The sequence below is a fragment of the Buteo buteo genome, chromosome 9 (assembly GCF_964188355.1).
Source record: "Buteo buteo chromosome 9, bButBut1.hap1.1, whole genome shotgun sequence".
NCBI classification, from domain to species: Eukaryota; Metazoa; Chordata; class Aves; order Accipitriformes; family Accipitridae; genus Buteo; species Buteo buteo.
The window spans coordinates 34,567,495-34,583,642 of NC_134179.1; the positions used below are offsets into that span (position 1 = coordinate 34,567,495).

Here is a 16,148-nt window from a genome sequence, read left to right on the forward strand (position 1 = left end):
AAGAGAAGTCTAAAAGGGAACATCTCACAGAAAATTGAATAAGGGCAAACCCCCCACATCTGGGGAAGCAGCTTCACCTGTGTTACACTAATAATAGCTGGACCATCAAATGGGAAAGAGATATATTTTGACTTTACTGAGGACAGAAGGCTTCACTCTTCCCAAGGCTTATTGTAGAAGCAAAGGATGATACTGTATCATTGCAACACTTCAAAAGAAAAATGCAGAGTTTCACCTGGTTGACAAAACATCCAGGAAAGTTTACAGGACTCGACAGGACTATTAGACCAGATTCAGCAAAATTTACTGGTGGTGTGTCAGTGTATAAATGCCAAATAAGAGGTTAAGTGTGCTACTAGAAACTCAAAGGGAGTCAGAAAATACTTTCTTATGGAAGTCAGATGCCACGGATCACTTGCTATCACATCATCCTCTGCAGTAAGGCAGTGCTTCCTTTTTCCTAAGAAAATCAGTAGAAGTTGGGAAATGAAAACAAGACCTTGCAGAGATGCTTTCTTCAAGATGTCTCAACCTCCTAATCACAAGCTATGAGTTGTTCTTCTGTGTGACATTCAGAATCTTTAGCACCTGAACTATCCCTGTTGCTGTCCCCATGGTAAGGCAGCCTGTAAGAGAAACTTGAAGGATAATATTTAGTTTGTTCTAACCCATTTTTTAGAGCAATGCAACTCCATGGCTGCTGTTTTGTAGAAGATATGCCTAAGCAAGCCTGTGTCTGTGGAATAGTTTCTCACTCAAATAGAGCCTGCTGAGCCTTCCAGATATCAGTTAGCTTCCCATGCTGTGAAGATGAGAGGAGACATAACTCATAGTGGTTAGATTATCAAGTCTTTCATCAGAGGGAACCAAAATCACGAGGCTTTTACTCAACAGAAGTGCATTTGGATGAAGAAGAAACATTATCCAGAGACCGGAATCTTGCATGTTCTTTTACATCTGTGTGAAAGCCTGCTGCAGAGAAACGATTTGGATTCCACATGGAAGAATGACTCTACATACAGACGTTTTCCAGTTGGGTAACTTGCCTTTAGGGTACCATTTGCAATATTTCCATGAAAGTTTCTAGTCAGGAAAGATCTTCAATGCCTGCCTGAGCACTGTTATCAAGGGACAGTGCAAATAATTTACAAAAAGGTAGCTTTAAAGCAGTGAGGCCAACTAAATATACTCCCTCTTGTAGGCAACAGAGAGGTGAGCTCCTCTCCAGGAGGTCTGGTGTCTGGGCTTTAGAGCTGTGCACTGCCCTCTGAAGGGGCCTACCTCTACATATCAAGGTAGGTGGGTTTCAAGGGAGGTTGTACTCCTTCGGCTATAATTAGCTTTCATGAATGCCTCACTATCCTCCTTTTCTCTCTCTCCTAAACCTGAAGAGCTTAAGTATTGAAAAACTTTATAATGGTTTGCCCAGAGGATGAGCCTGCCATGAAGATAACTCAGCTCAGAATGGTGGAATCCTCTATAAGACTCATTCTGCTTTCCTTGCTGGAAAGATGGCTTGGGAAAGTTCCCAAAAATGCATACACATCCAAAATAATATTTCTAGCAATTGTCACCAGGTGGTGCTGTGACACCAAATTACTTTCCTTACTACATATGTAAATATTCAGTCTTGGTTTTCCTAAGCAAAGTTCTGACTAGAAGGAAGTCCTACCTACCTTAGTTCCAGATTCAAATAAATTTCTGAATGAGATTTTGATACTTTGAGACTGGATTGTATCAGGCTGCTACTATGGAAAATAAAAGGATTATGAACATTCACTTGCCTATCTGTGCTTATAGGACTACTATGCTTGTATCAACAAAATGAGTTGTGCTTGCAATGTGTCAATATGTAACTCCTTTATTGGCAAGCGAATGTTCAAGGTCCAAGTCATCTGCTGCATCTCAAGAGAGGTTAATATATTCAAAATCAATTGGTTTAATGTAGGTTTTGAGCTATAAAAGACATTTATAAAACAGCTATGACTGGAGATGAATTAACAGGTTGTGGGTGGGAAACGGGGATAATGTTTTATTGGTGATGCTTGCACAATAATGTCACTTAAGAGTACTTCTCTCAATACAGCGATCAATTCTATGAGAGGCAGAACACGTGTGATACTGAATAGGTCTCAAATGTGAGGATTGTGTCTTGCTTAACTAACAAGTTCAGTGCTGATGGCATAGCAGTGGTTTCTGATTATTCCTATTCTGTGAAAACACACTTTTTTAGAGAACAACTAGATACTGATGGTATGAATCTTGTCGTAATGAGTACCAATTGTAAAAATCCCCACCTGAACTTGGCATCAGTATTTAAGGAGGTTCCTATATTGATTGTTATTGTACAGTCCATAATATCCTAACACTTTTGATAATAGCAAAGAAATATGCTTTTACAATGCCTAAAATTGCACCTACAGACACTCAGCAGGCTCGGTAATATGACACTGTCATATTGGTTATACTGAGTACATTTCATAATCTTTTCATTTAGTTTGGATGCTGTGAAAGATTTGGAACAGTAACACAAAATGTCTTCTTTGTGATATACAGGATGCATAAATAGGAAAAGATCTTAAGGCCACTTGGTCTAAAATTGTAAAAATAATAGTTAAAAAAAAAATAAATCGAACAGTGGCTGCTTCACAGTCATTCCTTCCAAATGACAGCTCTCTATACACACACATGCACACTTAAATGGCATCAGAATATTCATTTCACCTTCAAATACAGTCTAAAATCATAATGCTTTTTTATAGGCTCCACTGCTGAATACGAACGTGATATGACAACCTTCCTATTTTCAATCAGGTTAATATAACAGATATTTCACTGAATGATTCACGATGGATTAAAATAATTTTAAATTAGCAGAAATTATTTGTATCACAGCACATAAGAATAAGAGATAGAAGCCTAATGTGAGTGTCTGATTTCTGAGGATACTTTGTAAAGTGCTTCTCACCTATGCCGCCTGCTAGTCTGGAAAAGACAAAATCTGCTTCTTAGTTATTCTGCCCCAACCTCTCCCTTCCAGCACCTGTTGGAACCCATTTCTCTTCTCTTTTATCTGATTGTGCCTTTTAACTTATTTCAGTCTACAGACAATGATCTTTGCCAACAAGACAGTTTCCTGAAAGAAAGTTTCTCCTTCACTTTAGTGAGGGTAACTCAGCTATTTATTTCAAGTATTGTGATGCTGACCCTAATCTGAGCTATCTTATGGCTTTCCTGCTTCTATTTCCATGAGTCTACTAAAGAATCCATTCCCACATTCCAAAATCAGTAACCAAAAAATAACTGTCGATTATCTTGGTAACCGAGACAGAATCATGACAGGTTCTCCATGACTTCCTTTAAAACCACAACACTGTCATCTGATGAATTGTACTTTAAGAGCATGGTCTCCATGGTATTTAATTTTACATTTCTGGTAATAACAAGGTGCAGTTGAGGCAGAAACCAAGATGTTTCATAAACATGATTAAATTAGTTATTTTTCTCACACAGCATTAGAAATTTAGATAAAACATTTTTCTAAAGGATCATGTTAGGAAATTACACAGTTCAAAATAGCGGAGGTGAGCACATGAAATATGATGCTATTTTGGGCTTTAGCAAAGCAATAATCCAGTATTTGAACAATTTGTCTTTGCCTTAGGTTCTGAATATGCTCAAACAGGCAGAAACTGATTGATTTACAGAAGATTTATTATTTAAAAGTCTTCATAAAAGGACTGAAGACTTTAATATCTTACAACATTGATCTATAATGGTGTCCATGGAGAGTACAGTAGCTGACTTGTTTGCTTATGAACAACTGCTTTATTTAAGCAAACTTTTAATGCTTATGAAGAATATAATTTTCAACATGAAACCCATAGAGATAATGAAAAATTCAAAATAGTACATGATCTTACAAATAAAATGGAAATAGCTTGATTAAGAAGTGAAGTGTATAGAAAACAGGGAAATGAAGATTATGAAAGAAGGTAAGATGGCATAGCAGTAGCATCTAAAATCTATTACATATAAGAAGTGTAGCGGAAGCAGGTAGATAGTACTTCATTTTTGTTAAAAATTACCTGAGCACTACAGGGACAATTATTGAAAATCTGCCTAAGAATTATGTACCTCATTCAGCTGCATCTATTGTTTCTGAACAGTAAGATTAAGCACCACTTCAAAATCAAATGTCAATTAACTGGCCGAGCGTGCTTTCAGATGACAAAATTTTCATTCCAGTTTTGTTTTAGCTTCTACAGTAGCCCAGTCCCAATTTTATCAAACAATAAAAATGCCAGTAGCAAACAGCTACTGGAGTTCTTGAGTACTGAGTTTGGCAGAACTCTTAACTTCTGAAAGCCTACAAGTGAAGCATGAAAGAGGATGTCCAGATAACCTAACTCTGCCCTCTGGAGCATGCAGGGAGTTATCTCGCTACATCAGAGGGGGCTGATGGCAAAGCATTGCTACAATCTCAAGCTGAAGGCTCTCTCTATTAAGTCTGGTTGTAAATGAATACCTCCTTAGTTGGACAGCACATCCAAGGCAACTAGATTATTTGTGTATCATTAAGAAAAAAAACCAAACAAACAAAAACATAAGCCTTAACTACTAACTGACTTCATGGGATCACAGGATGCTGAGGGGTCCTGGCAGAGGCTGGAAGACACCACTGGAGATCATTTAGTTCAATCCCATTGCTAAAAGCAGGGTCAGGTAGGGCAGGTTGCTCATGGACACGTCCAGTTGGGTTTTGATTATCTCCAAGGATGAAAACTCCAAAACCTCTCTGGGCAACCTGTTCCACTGTTTTGACACTCTGAGTGTAAAAATGAAACAAAAAAGAAAATCCCAAACCAAACAACTCCTCCCCCCTCCAAATCACCTTTTTAATGCTTAAATTGTATTTTCTGTATTTCAGTTTGTGCCTGTTGCCTCTTGTCTTGTCACTCAGCACCACTGAAAAGAGTTTGGCTTAATTTTCCTTACCTCCTTGCCCCTTCTCCCAGTATTTATATGCTGCCAGTCTTGGGCATACAGTAGACTCAGAATGTTAGTTTGCTGGACTACAGAGAGTCAGTTTTAACTGATGCCAGCTGGATTATTGTTAGGTACAATCACTAGTTTCAAAGTACTTTGAGAAAATACATTAATTTTAGCATACTCATGAAAGGTGACCTTTGAACACACACTAGTTCTCACCTTTAACGAGAGGTGAGCTGACAAGACTGCAATGTAATGAATGGCAATAAAAACAAAACAAAAACTTTGAGCAAATGAACTTGATTCAACTGTTCAGCCAAAAATGAGTGAGGTGTTTGTTGTAACTTTCAAATGAATTTGTCTCAAAGGAAATTTTGTTTAAATTCAAGTATTCCCATAAGGTACAAATTTTCTCAGTATTTCAGTTGCTATCATAAAGAATTGACAATAGTATAGCAAGTATAATAAATATGCCAACTTTGCAAGTCTGGGGCAAGTAGCTCTTCCTTCAGTGTCTTCTATTTCCATGAATATCATTGTAAAGCTGTAGCAGAGGTAGAGTCAAAAATTGAGAGATTTTTCTTAAGGATAAATAATACATCATTTATTCAAGAGTCTTTGCCTTGTACTCTGGGGCTCATATGATGGATGAGAAGCCAATAAAACATGTGCTTCTGCTAAAAGGAGTGATGCTCAGGATGGTGCATTTAAACCCCAAGGCTCAGTGTAATCTGCGAATTATCTACCATGTCCCATGGTCTGGGCATCAGTTTCCTAACAGCCAAAATTTTTTGAACTTTAAGATCAAACAAATAAAGGCAAGATCTTGAAAAGAAAACATATTTCAGTTCTCAAGGACAAGGCAAGCATATGCATAAAAATTTTCAGAACTGAGAAGCTACTTCAATTACTTCAATACAAAACTCTTTACTCGGATATAAAACAAGACCAAAAGGCAGAGGAAGAAAATAAGGCACCTTATTTCAATCAATCCTTTCGGTACCCTTCCTCCTTGCTGAGGACCAAGGACTCCTGTTCATTGCTCAGAAATGTAGCTGATTTCACTCAATCACAAAGCGATTAGGGATTCATGGAAAAAGTAGGAAGAAATAATATTTTCTCTGATTATCTAATGTTACTGTAAGAATGTATATCCCTCATATCAAATACAGAATATAATACTTACAATGGGAACTCAAAAGTGTTTCATTACTCAAGAAATTAAAAGCAGGGATGACTGCATGGCCCTTTCCAGTGACACTCACAATTTCTTCCTCATTATCTAGGACTTGTAGTTTAATGAAGACATCTGATTTAGAGGTTTGTACCTGCACTGTAGCAATATGTGGCGCTGAGACTTTTACTGAATACCTAAAAAGGAAGACAAAAATGATAGCAACATAACCAAATATACCAGGTCATTCTTTTTTAGGAAAGTACCTAAACCTTGTGCTGACCTGGAAGCGAACACTTAAAATTGAGTTTGTAGTCAACTGTTTTCCTGCAATCTGGTAGGCTAAGCTTCCTGTAGTGAAGTTTAGTGCAGTGAATCCATGGTCAAAGTAAGTGCTGCTGCAAAAAAAGGGGTGGTCTTGCCATTTCTTTTTTTAACTGCCTTATCGAATGTCCAGATATACATTTTCCCTCCTGCTGTACTAGTATTTGTTGAAAAACATGGTTAGCCAGATTAAGGAACTGTTTCAATTAAAAACTAACTGAGCAAAAGAAAAAAAAAAGAAAGCTTTGCTTTCAAAAGGGTAGAGCTATCTCATTTGACAGCAGCTGCTAATCTGGTCAACTTAAAAGACTGTGGAATTAAAAGATTGTAGAATTAGAGTCTTAGGACAAAATTTAAATAATAGTTTTGTTGTGACTCATAACTCATTACTTGCTTTTTGTCCATAAATTCAAATTGTTAGACTAATCTCACCAAGCAAGCAAACAAACAACACGTAAAAACTCTATCACCCCGACTGCAGCACATTTGGAGACAAAAATATATAAATATTCTAAAATAAACTTTTTAAAAGATTGCCAACACCAGAGGGGAGAAAAAGAAAAAAACTCATCAAGAAAGAGAGAGTTTACAGAATTTGAGTGCATTTGTTATATTTCCATTACATGCTTTCTTCGTTTATATTGAAAGTGATTCCTCCTGTTGAATAGACCTCTATCCCAAGAATAATCCATTGATTTGAAATATTAATACAAATTGTCAGGAATCAAGGCAAAATGTTTTAGAATTAACCTTCAAAATACATACATGTAATCAGCTCTAGGCACGGGGCCTGTTTTAGTGCAGAGTGTAGTCGTTTGTGTAAAAACTTAAGTATAGTGATTTAGTCAGGGTCAGTTCTGAACTCAAATGCAGCTAGAATAAACTGATTTTAATAAACTTTAATCAATTAAGGAAGGATTAATAAAAATTAAATCATCATGGTTTTATTAAATAAGTTGTCCTAAAAGAATCAGTATGCTAAAATAAAATGCATATAAATTTTTCTGCCAACACTGCAAGATAGAAATTGGTCTGATATATCAGAAAAGAAAGTATTGTATTTCTGTATTATTTAAAGCTTTATCTGAATAGCTGAAAAAATACATCAAACTTTATGTCTCCTCCCCACCTGCAAAATCTTGATTTTAACATATATTTAATCCCCCAAAGGACTGTGGAATTTCAGTAACTGACATACGGATAAGATTTCAAGATCAAGCTTAGAGAAATGCAAAATACTGCTATTATGATTTTAAAGTTATAGTCTGTGTACTTCATACCTGTTCTTCATTAAGCAGTGGCAATATTCCAGAAAATAACACTTCCACAAATGAAATGTTAAATTTGGTATTGCACATTGATGTCCCATAAAATTCAGATATTTGCCTTAATACCCTCCCCTTCTACGAAAGAGTAAAGAACATACTTTTCTGTCAGGGATGGTCCACATAAAAAGCAGAATTTAATCATTCTTCTCTCAATATTTACCTGAACATTACATGCTTGTCATTGGGTATGTAATACTCTTTAATTTCTTTAGTAGAATAGACATTATTTACAGCCTCACGAGAGAGGCATGGGAGCGGAGTATGAGAACTGATGAGCCGGAGCCTCCATCTTCCAGCTGCCACAGGCAGGTCACCAGTACGTGCTTCAGCCATAAATGTGTACCCTTTCTGAAAGGAGAAAACAAGTCATTTTTACTTGGAACTAACACTACTCAAAATGCACTCTATGACTCCATGCAACACAGTTCTTGTCCATGTAACACTTATTAATATAATAAGAGATGCTTCATAAGTTAGACTGTAATAGAGCTGTAAGATTCTTGCTTTCAAGCTTGAAAGCAAGAATCTTACAGCTCTATTACAGTCTAACTTATGAAGCATCTCTTATTACAGGAATTTATATTGCAAAAAGTTACATAGCAAGTCAAATCCAGTCTCATCTAACTTCAAAGCTGGCAGGTATTTTTAGGGCCAGGTACAGTAAAACTCCTTAGGTCACTTTCTAACCAAATTAGTTGATGATTCTAAGTTGTTTAATAAAGTCTAATTTAACAAATATTAATGAGTTCTTACTTTTTTATTTAATCATGTACAGTACTCTAGTCTGAAAAGTCTTATAACATGATTGAAGTTCAGTAAAGCATATTTTTTCAATGTATTTTCTTGCTTTCTACATCATATGACTATGCAAATAGCTCCCAGATAAAACACATCTATACATCCCTGGGTTCTGTAATATTACTGTTCTTTTTCTTGTAAAACCATTAGCAATAGTATCAATCAAATTCTTTTCATTTGGTACAAAAGACTTTTTCCCACTTAGTATCTGACCAAAACTATATGTGGTGGTGGTGGTGATGATAGCAGCAGCAGTAGTAGTAGCAAGAGATATAATGAAGAAAATGACTGCATAGGGCAAGAACTTTCACTCCAAGCTCTGAGACAACCACATCAAACCCATACTCCACTATTGCTGGGAAACATCTGACCTGTATGCCAGAGGTAAGAAAGATGTGTATTGTAAAATGTTGATGTACTTGAAAACTGCGCAACAATTTTGAGATTATAGATACTTTTATCTCCAACGGTGACCACAGCTGAAGATAAGGAAACTAATATTTTGGCAATTCATGCACAAGACATTCAGCAAAAGCTAGCAGTCCTCACACATATGAAAGCAAAATTACATAAAATGTGAACATGAAAATTACTGCATTCACTGGTAAACCAGAGATTTTAAAATGCCCCTTCATGGGGCTGCATGGAAATTTAGATATCAGATTCCTTCTGTCTTCAAATCTGAGGTTAAATTAATATTGCCCCTGTTTTTAATAATGTCATTGCAAGTATAGCATTAAACGTCAGGATATTAATCTTATTTTTATGAAGATGTTGATTTAAGAAAAAATATTTCTAGTATTAGAAAAATCAAATTAAAAAATTAATAAAAAATGCTACACACAAGTAATAAGCCTGATGCAGGTTTATCTGCTTTTTATGAATCCTGAGAAGAGGAATATGGGAAACCAGAATATAATTTAAAAGGTTTCAAAATTTGATTTTATTTTGTATTTGAAAAAAAAAAAGGCAATATGAATGTATTACTTGAAAGGCAGGGTCAAGAAAAAGGGACATAATGAGTGCAATGGCCAGTTGCAATGTAATAGGGGAACTCAGGATTAAGTCCCTTCTTCAGATTCTCTAAGCTAGCCCTACAATCTTGCTCTTTCAAACATTAAAATTTCATGTTCCACTCAAGAAATAGTCCAGATGAAAATTCTTTGACAGATTTTCTCTTTTGGCAGTCTTCTGCTAAATTTCAGTTAAAAGAAACCAGTATTCACCAGTAAAAAAGCTTTGTTGAAAAATTCTTACAATAAATAGAGTTGTGATTTCAGGACTATCCAATAATGCAGGGTTGTGACTTCAGGACTACTGGATATTTAGAATGAAAGTAAAAGAAATGATTCATGGTTCCAATTTGTGCAATTGTAACTGTAAGGCACATTATACCCTTTAATCACTACAAGGTAATAGCAATGATTCAAAGCTATGGTTCAAGAGAACTCACTTATTTAAATATCTAGTTAAGCACATAGTTAAAGTTCCCCCAGCTCTTAACAAGTACACTTGGAAACTGAGAAGGATTTAGCCAGATACTCAAGTGCTTTCTGACAGCATGGTGTACATGAGATAAACACTTTCCGTTGTATACCTGTTTATAATAATAAGATTATACATTCTTAATGTTCGGTATAAATACGCAGAAAATTTAGATTTAAGATTAAAAAATTGTTAGAGTGAGCACTTTCTGAATATTATAAGCAAGTAGAAAGCAAAATAACTGCATTTTGCAGCTGGTAGGAACAACAAGTAATCATCAGTCACTACTGAGAAATAAGCAAATACATCCAGATAACCCCATCAGATTTATGTCTCTTTCTTAAAAACCTTTGAGAAGTTTCATTACCTACTTAGATATCTTGTTACAATTCACTGTCTCTAGAATCAGAAATGGTTGTTTTCCAATATACCACCTAAACTAACTTTTTTGTGAAGTAAGATGATTTCCTTATGTCCTTCTATGACTAGTCAAGACAAATGACTGATCAGTGTCCTTGTTCAAATAGACTTCTGTCTTCTAGATTAAATGTGTTAGAGATGATTTCTTAAACTCTTATCTTTGTTGGTCAGCTGAAGCTTGAGGTATGCTTATCTCTATCATTTTCTACAATCTGTTCAAAAGACTTGTGAATAATAAAGAGAGCAGAAATAAAAAAAAAAACAAACCCCCCCCCAAAACCCCAAACCCAACTGTATTGAGCAGTAGAAAACACTACCACAGAAGAAGAAAATTTAATGCAAAAAAAACAATATCCAAACAATGCAAAGCAAGTACTTAGTTTCTATCTAGATTGTAAAGTCTGCAGAAAGAAGACAGACATTATTGCTAGTGTGCAGATTTTACCCTGTCAATCATTTTGAAATGAACTTTAGTGTGTTCCAGGTGTGTTACTGCAGCAGAATAACAATATCTGTTGATAGGAACTCTTTTTAGTTCTGTTGTAAATTGCCGATTTATAGTTTTGAAGAGAACAACTAACCAGCAGGTTTATTTAAAAAAAAAAAAAAAAAAAAGGAAGGACTTTAATAATATTGACATTTAGGAATTCAGGCATACTGCATAATTTCTTGCTTGATATTGTTGACTTTTTTACAAAATACTGTCAAAAAGAAAGGTAACATTAAAATAATGCTACTGTATTCTCTGTTTCATAATAATGCATAATGTCTTGTCAAAACATCAATAGAGCTTTCAATAGCTTTTGCAGGTCCACTGAAACATTAATGAACCATTTACAAATAGGAAGAAAAGCTAAATTGTACAGTATAAGGTTATAGTCTTACTGAGAAACTCAGTAGCATTGATTAAGAAATGTAATAAGATCAAGTAGAAAAATACAACATACCTGCACAATTCTGTTTTAATACTCTTAAACCAAAATCACTCCTTACTGATATTAACCACATTTAATATTAAAAAATGTAAGTCCTGAGTTTAGAGAATAATAACAAAAATGTCTGCTTTAAGAGGGCACTTCAATAAGGAAGGACAGGAATAAAATAAAAAGGGCCATTTTCATTATTTAATGACAGAATCACTGAGGCTATTGTGCTGTACAATGGAAAAAAAACCCAGTATGGAATGTACCAGGTGGGGTAGTGCATAGCTAAACAAGCATTTCCAATTTTAAAACCACTGTACTGCACAAAGTGTTGGTAAAATCATACTTGGAATATTGTGTACAATTTTGGATATCTTTATTCAAGAAAGATATGTTAAATGGGAGGAGGTCTGAGAAAGAGTTAGTAAAATCAGGGAAATGGAAAACCTGCCTTACAAAGCAGAACTAGACAGTTGTATTCTGCTAAGCAAGACAAATGCTGAGATGAGATCTGAAATAAATCTGAAGTTGTGATTGTTCTTTACACAACCTGTCACTTTCCTGAAAAGCACTAAGTAGTGTTTACCATTGAGATTTCTTTTTGCATCCTGCCACTTGCCACTGTTGGATTCCAAACCAAATTCTCCTGTCTGGTGGAATCCACACCCCATCTCTGATCCCAAATTAGTTTTGAGAGCTTGAAGAATTTGTTTGCAACCCTTCTTTTTTAAGCATATTCCTCCAGCAGCAGTAGTCTTTATCTGTCACATTCAGCTAATATTCACTATAAACACTAGATAAGGCAAGTTCATTCTAGTGCAAAAAAAAGTCTGATGAAACTGGAGGTTACAAAAGAAAGACAAGAAAAATGCTCCTGCAGTGTTAGACTGCAACTGGCATCAATTCCTTGTTATTGACAGAGGAGACTGAGAAGGCTAAAATGTGAACCTGTCTTCACTAAAAGGTCAACTGTGAACACGCGGCTAGAATACTTAATATTAGGGGGAATATCAAAGAGGTAAGAGACAGACCAGAATAGGAAAAGAAGTAGTAAATGATCATATAGATAAATTAAGAATTTGGATTAGTTAGGTCTGATGAACTTCTGAACTGTCTGAAGGATAACAACAGATTAAAAAAATCAGGAAACTTTTAAATTATGTTTGATAACTGATGGAGGACAGGTAAATTACTGGAAGACTATAGAACTGCAATGTTTGGGGTTTTTTTTAGATGGACAAAGGTGTCTAGAAAATAGTTACTCAGCATAACTCCAATGGCTGAAAACCTCATGAAATAACTAATAAAATGAACTCCTTGCAACCCCCTCAACATAGCAAAAAGACTACAAAACCCAAGTCCTATCAAACCAATCAAGCCTCCTTCTATAGGAAAGCACACTATGGGGAAGGAGACACCTGACACCGTCTCTTTGATCATTCTTCTAAGCCTAGGGAAATGCGGTCGTAATGAAGAAACTAAGGTGGCTGTTGGACAATCACATCCAGAAAGCACATACTCATGGCTCCTTTTGGAAGAGCGGGATGCAATCAGTGAGATTTCAAAGAGCTAACCTGAACCTGATTCCATTCAATATTTTTATTAATAATGTGGGTGGTGGAATGGAGAACATATATATTTAATTAGCTGTTACCACAAACTCAGGATTGTAACTTTAGATGAAGAGAAAATAAGAATTCAAGATTATTTTAAACTAGGGAAATGGTCTGAAAAAATAGCATTAAAATCAGTAGTGAAATACACTGTATTTAGCCAAGAATAATAAACTGCAGGATTCAGTTCTTCAGAAAAGCACCTAGGGTTACAGAAGTACATGAGTCAACAATGGTGTTGCAAAATAGGGCAAGCATCACAGTTGGATATATAAGCAGAGTAAACCCCACAAGACGTGTAAACTAATCGTTCCTTACTCATCATTTGTATGGCCACAAGTTAACCCCTGGTGCAAAGTTTACTGTGCTCAGTGTTGTGCATGATAAACAAGAAAAAGACAGCAGCAATTGGAAAGACTCCAGAGGAGAGAGCAATCAAGAGTGTAGAACATGTCACTTGAAAGGGAAGACTGAGCAAACTGTCTTCTTTAGTCTAAAGGTAAAAAGGCAGAAGGAGGGGAAGCTGTGATAATTATTTAACAATACAGTTATTTTTTTAGACGCAATTTACACCAATGCTTCTGAGGTAACACACAGGCTTTGAGGGAGAGTATATCTAAAGCTGTCTTTGGCATTTACACTGCAATTATCACTAGCACCTGAAAATGCATGTTAATTTAATTACTGTAAGCATGACTTACAGAAGGCTATTCAAACCTCATTCTTAGTTTAGCCCCTGACTCTTGAAGGTTGTTTTCTCAGATGGACAGCATCAGCAGCAACCATGTTGCCATTGAGTAGCAGAGCACAGGGAAGTTGGATGATATTCCTCCGTTTAGCAATGGTAAAAAACATCAAAGAAAATTAAAGCTATTCCTGCACTGCAAAAGGTTTAGCACAGAAGCAGATCGGTGAAAGTCTCTGTTCAAACTTGCTAATAAATAAGGGCATGCTTCAAAGTAGAACATTATGACATAGCTAAAAATGTCCACAGAATTTGGGCAATTTTTAATATTTTAAAAATTACACTTTTCACAACAACTCTCTGCATTTACCTTATTTTTGGGATAAACACGAGGTGCCACTTTGAAAAAGACATATGGCATTTCCTCCAGTGTGTCATTATCAACAACATGAAGTCTACAGGACGGGATAGTGGTATACACCTTTGGCACTATAAGCATGTCTTCTGGAACATGAAATATTTCCCTAAAAAAAAAAAAGTAAAATTATATTAAAATTGTTTTCACAAATAAAATTATTTGTGTAACATGAAGTAGAAGTATACATTAAAATTTAAAGAAAGTAGACTTATGTAAAACTATGGTTTTAAAGCAGATTACTGAAAACCCACAGTGCATCAGTACCACTTCCCCACAAGCGTTACACAGGGCTGTAGGAAACTCACCTAAAAACCACAAACCACACATTTGGTGGCTGATCAGCATACGTTACAGTATAGTCAGTGAAAGACATCTTACACCATTCATCTTCATAACAAGGAAACTTTTCAATTGACTTACAGTTTCTTTTAAACATTTCTCTGGAAAGCAGAAAACAAATATTTAAATCTAATCAGGAGGGCACATATGTCTTGACTTCAACTTATGCTAATCATGAAGAACACTGCTTTGTGCATGAATGTAAAACAATGATATAAAATGCATTGCTAATGTTTCTCCAGTAGCTGTCCACTCTCAAAAAAATAAAAAATCAGGTAGGGATCAGCTCTTTCAGAACTAATGGCTGGTAATGGCCAATACTTACATACAAATATTTCTATCAGTTAGTCTATCCACGAGTACAACTGCTTCTAATGGCCCAAAATGTTATGGCTTCTACAAAACTTTACTACTACTTTTTTTTTTTTTAATAAATATCAGTTAGCATAACTTCCATTTCTTTATATTAAGCTGTCATCTTAAAGCTATGGCATCATTAGGAGATTAAAAAACCCTTTACATACTTTTAAAACTTTTTGGAAAAAAGAAGGAATAAAAGCAAAACCAAATAAATTTAAAATGGGATGAAAGACATTCCTTTCACACAGGAAGGAACCTAAGACTGTAAACTCAGAAGTTATTTGTAAGGCAAATAAGCTTGCAGGTGTTATGAAGTTCTGTGAAATTAAAACTAACCTCACTGGCACCTGACACTAGGAATTTTTGTTTATCATATGCAGTATCAAAAATTAATGTTCCTCTGGACAAAGCAATGTGAAGACCCGCATACAAAATTCACTGTTATGTGAACAGGTTGTCTGGTGAAGGGCAGAAGAAAGATAACTGGTCTCACTCCATGTTTTGGCTCCTTCCAGTGATTTCCTCTGGAGAGTATGAGTGAAAATACACCTACGCAGAGGTGAAGGAAAGGATATCCTTCTCCTCGCCACTCCCTCTGTCTTGCATTATTCTTCAACTACCCACTTTCTGCAGTAAGTAAACAATATATCTTTTTTGCTATCTTTTAATTGGTCTAATTCAAAGTTTGGTTTATATGGTTTATGTAAAATGGATAGTCTAAAGAAACGTCACAACATCCATTTTTGGTGACAGCTGTCTTCTTTTCTGTGTCAAATATGAATGTGTTCAAGTTGTTCAACTGCAAAAGTTTTATCCACAAAATTTGGACAATGCTACTCTGATGTTCTACTATTCCTATATATAGTAATTGGAATTACAGAAACAGTCTTCACATTCATGTTTTTAGCAATGATAATGGCTGACCTTGACATTTACTTAAGGTGAGTCACAGAGTCAATGCAAATATTGCCAGAAGTAATTTAAAGCACAACAGTTTGAAATCTTAGTCCATGAAGCTTTGCAAAGGTTTCTTCCACCACTGATATACAGCATACACAGAGACAGAAAACGCCCCTAAGAAACCTCAAATTTTTAATTAATTGAAAATTATAGTAGGGACAAACATAGATGAGCCTACATGGGATGTATAATGAGAAATAGGTGGTAACCCTAGAACAAACTGAGATGGTTTAGGGCATGGTGTTTCTGTTGTAAAATGGTACTGCTTCTGGCCACCGGTAAGTCTGGAGTTAGAGAATGGGAAAACTTTTACCCTAATACTGAACTTC

General features: G+C 35.6%; 1 protein-coding gene across 1 annotated transcript in view; it reads right to left on the reverse strand.

Annotated features, from left to right (window-relative positions):
* The window catches only part of ADGB (androglobin), a 104,682-nt gene that overhangs the window by 20,310 nt on the left and 68,224 nt on the right, over positions 1-16,148 (reverse strand). The window contains exons 23-26 of the mRNA XM_075036817.1: positions 14,466-14,600; positions 14,113-14,266; positions 7,979-8,166; positions 6,179-6,363 (exon numbers count right to left, since the gene is read on the reverse strand). Of these exons, the coding sequence (XP_074892918.1) occupies positions 6,179-6,363; positions 7,979-8,166; positions 14,113-14,266; positions 14,466-14,600 (662 nt within the window). The remainder of the gene's footprint in view (positions 1-6,178; positions 6,364-7,978; positions 8,167-14,112; positions 14,267-14,465; positions 14,601-16,148) is intronic.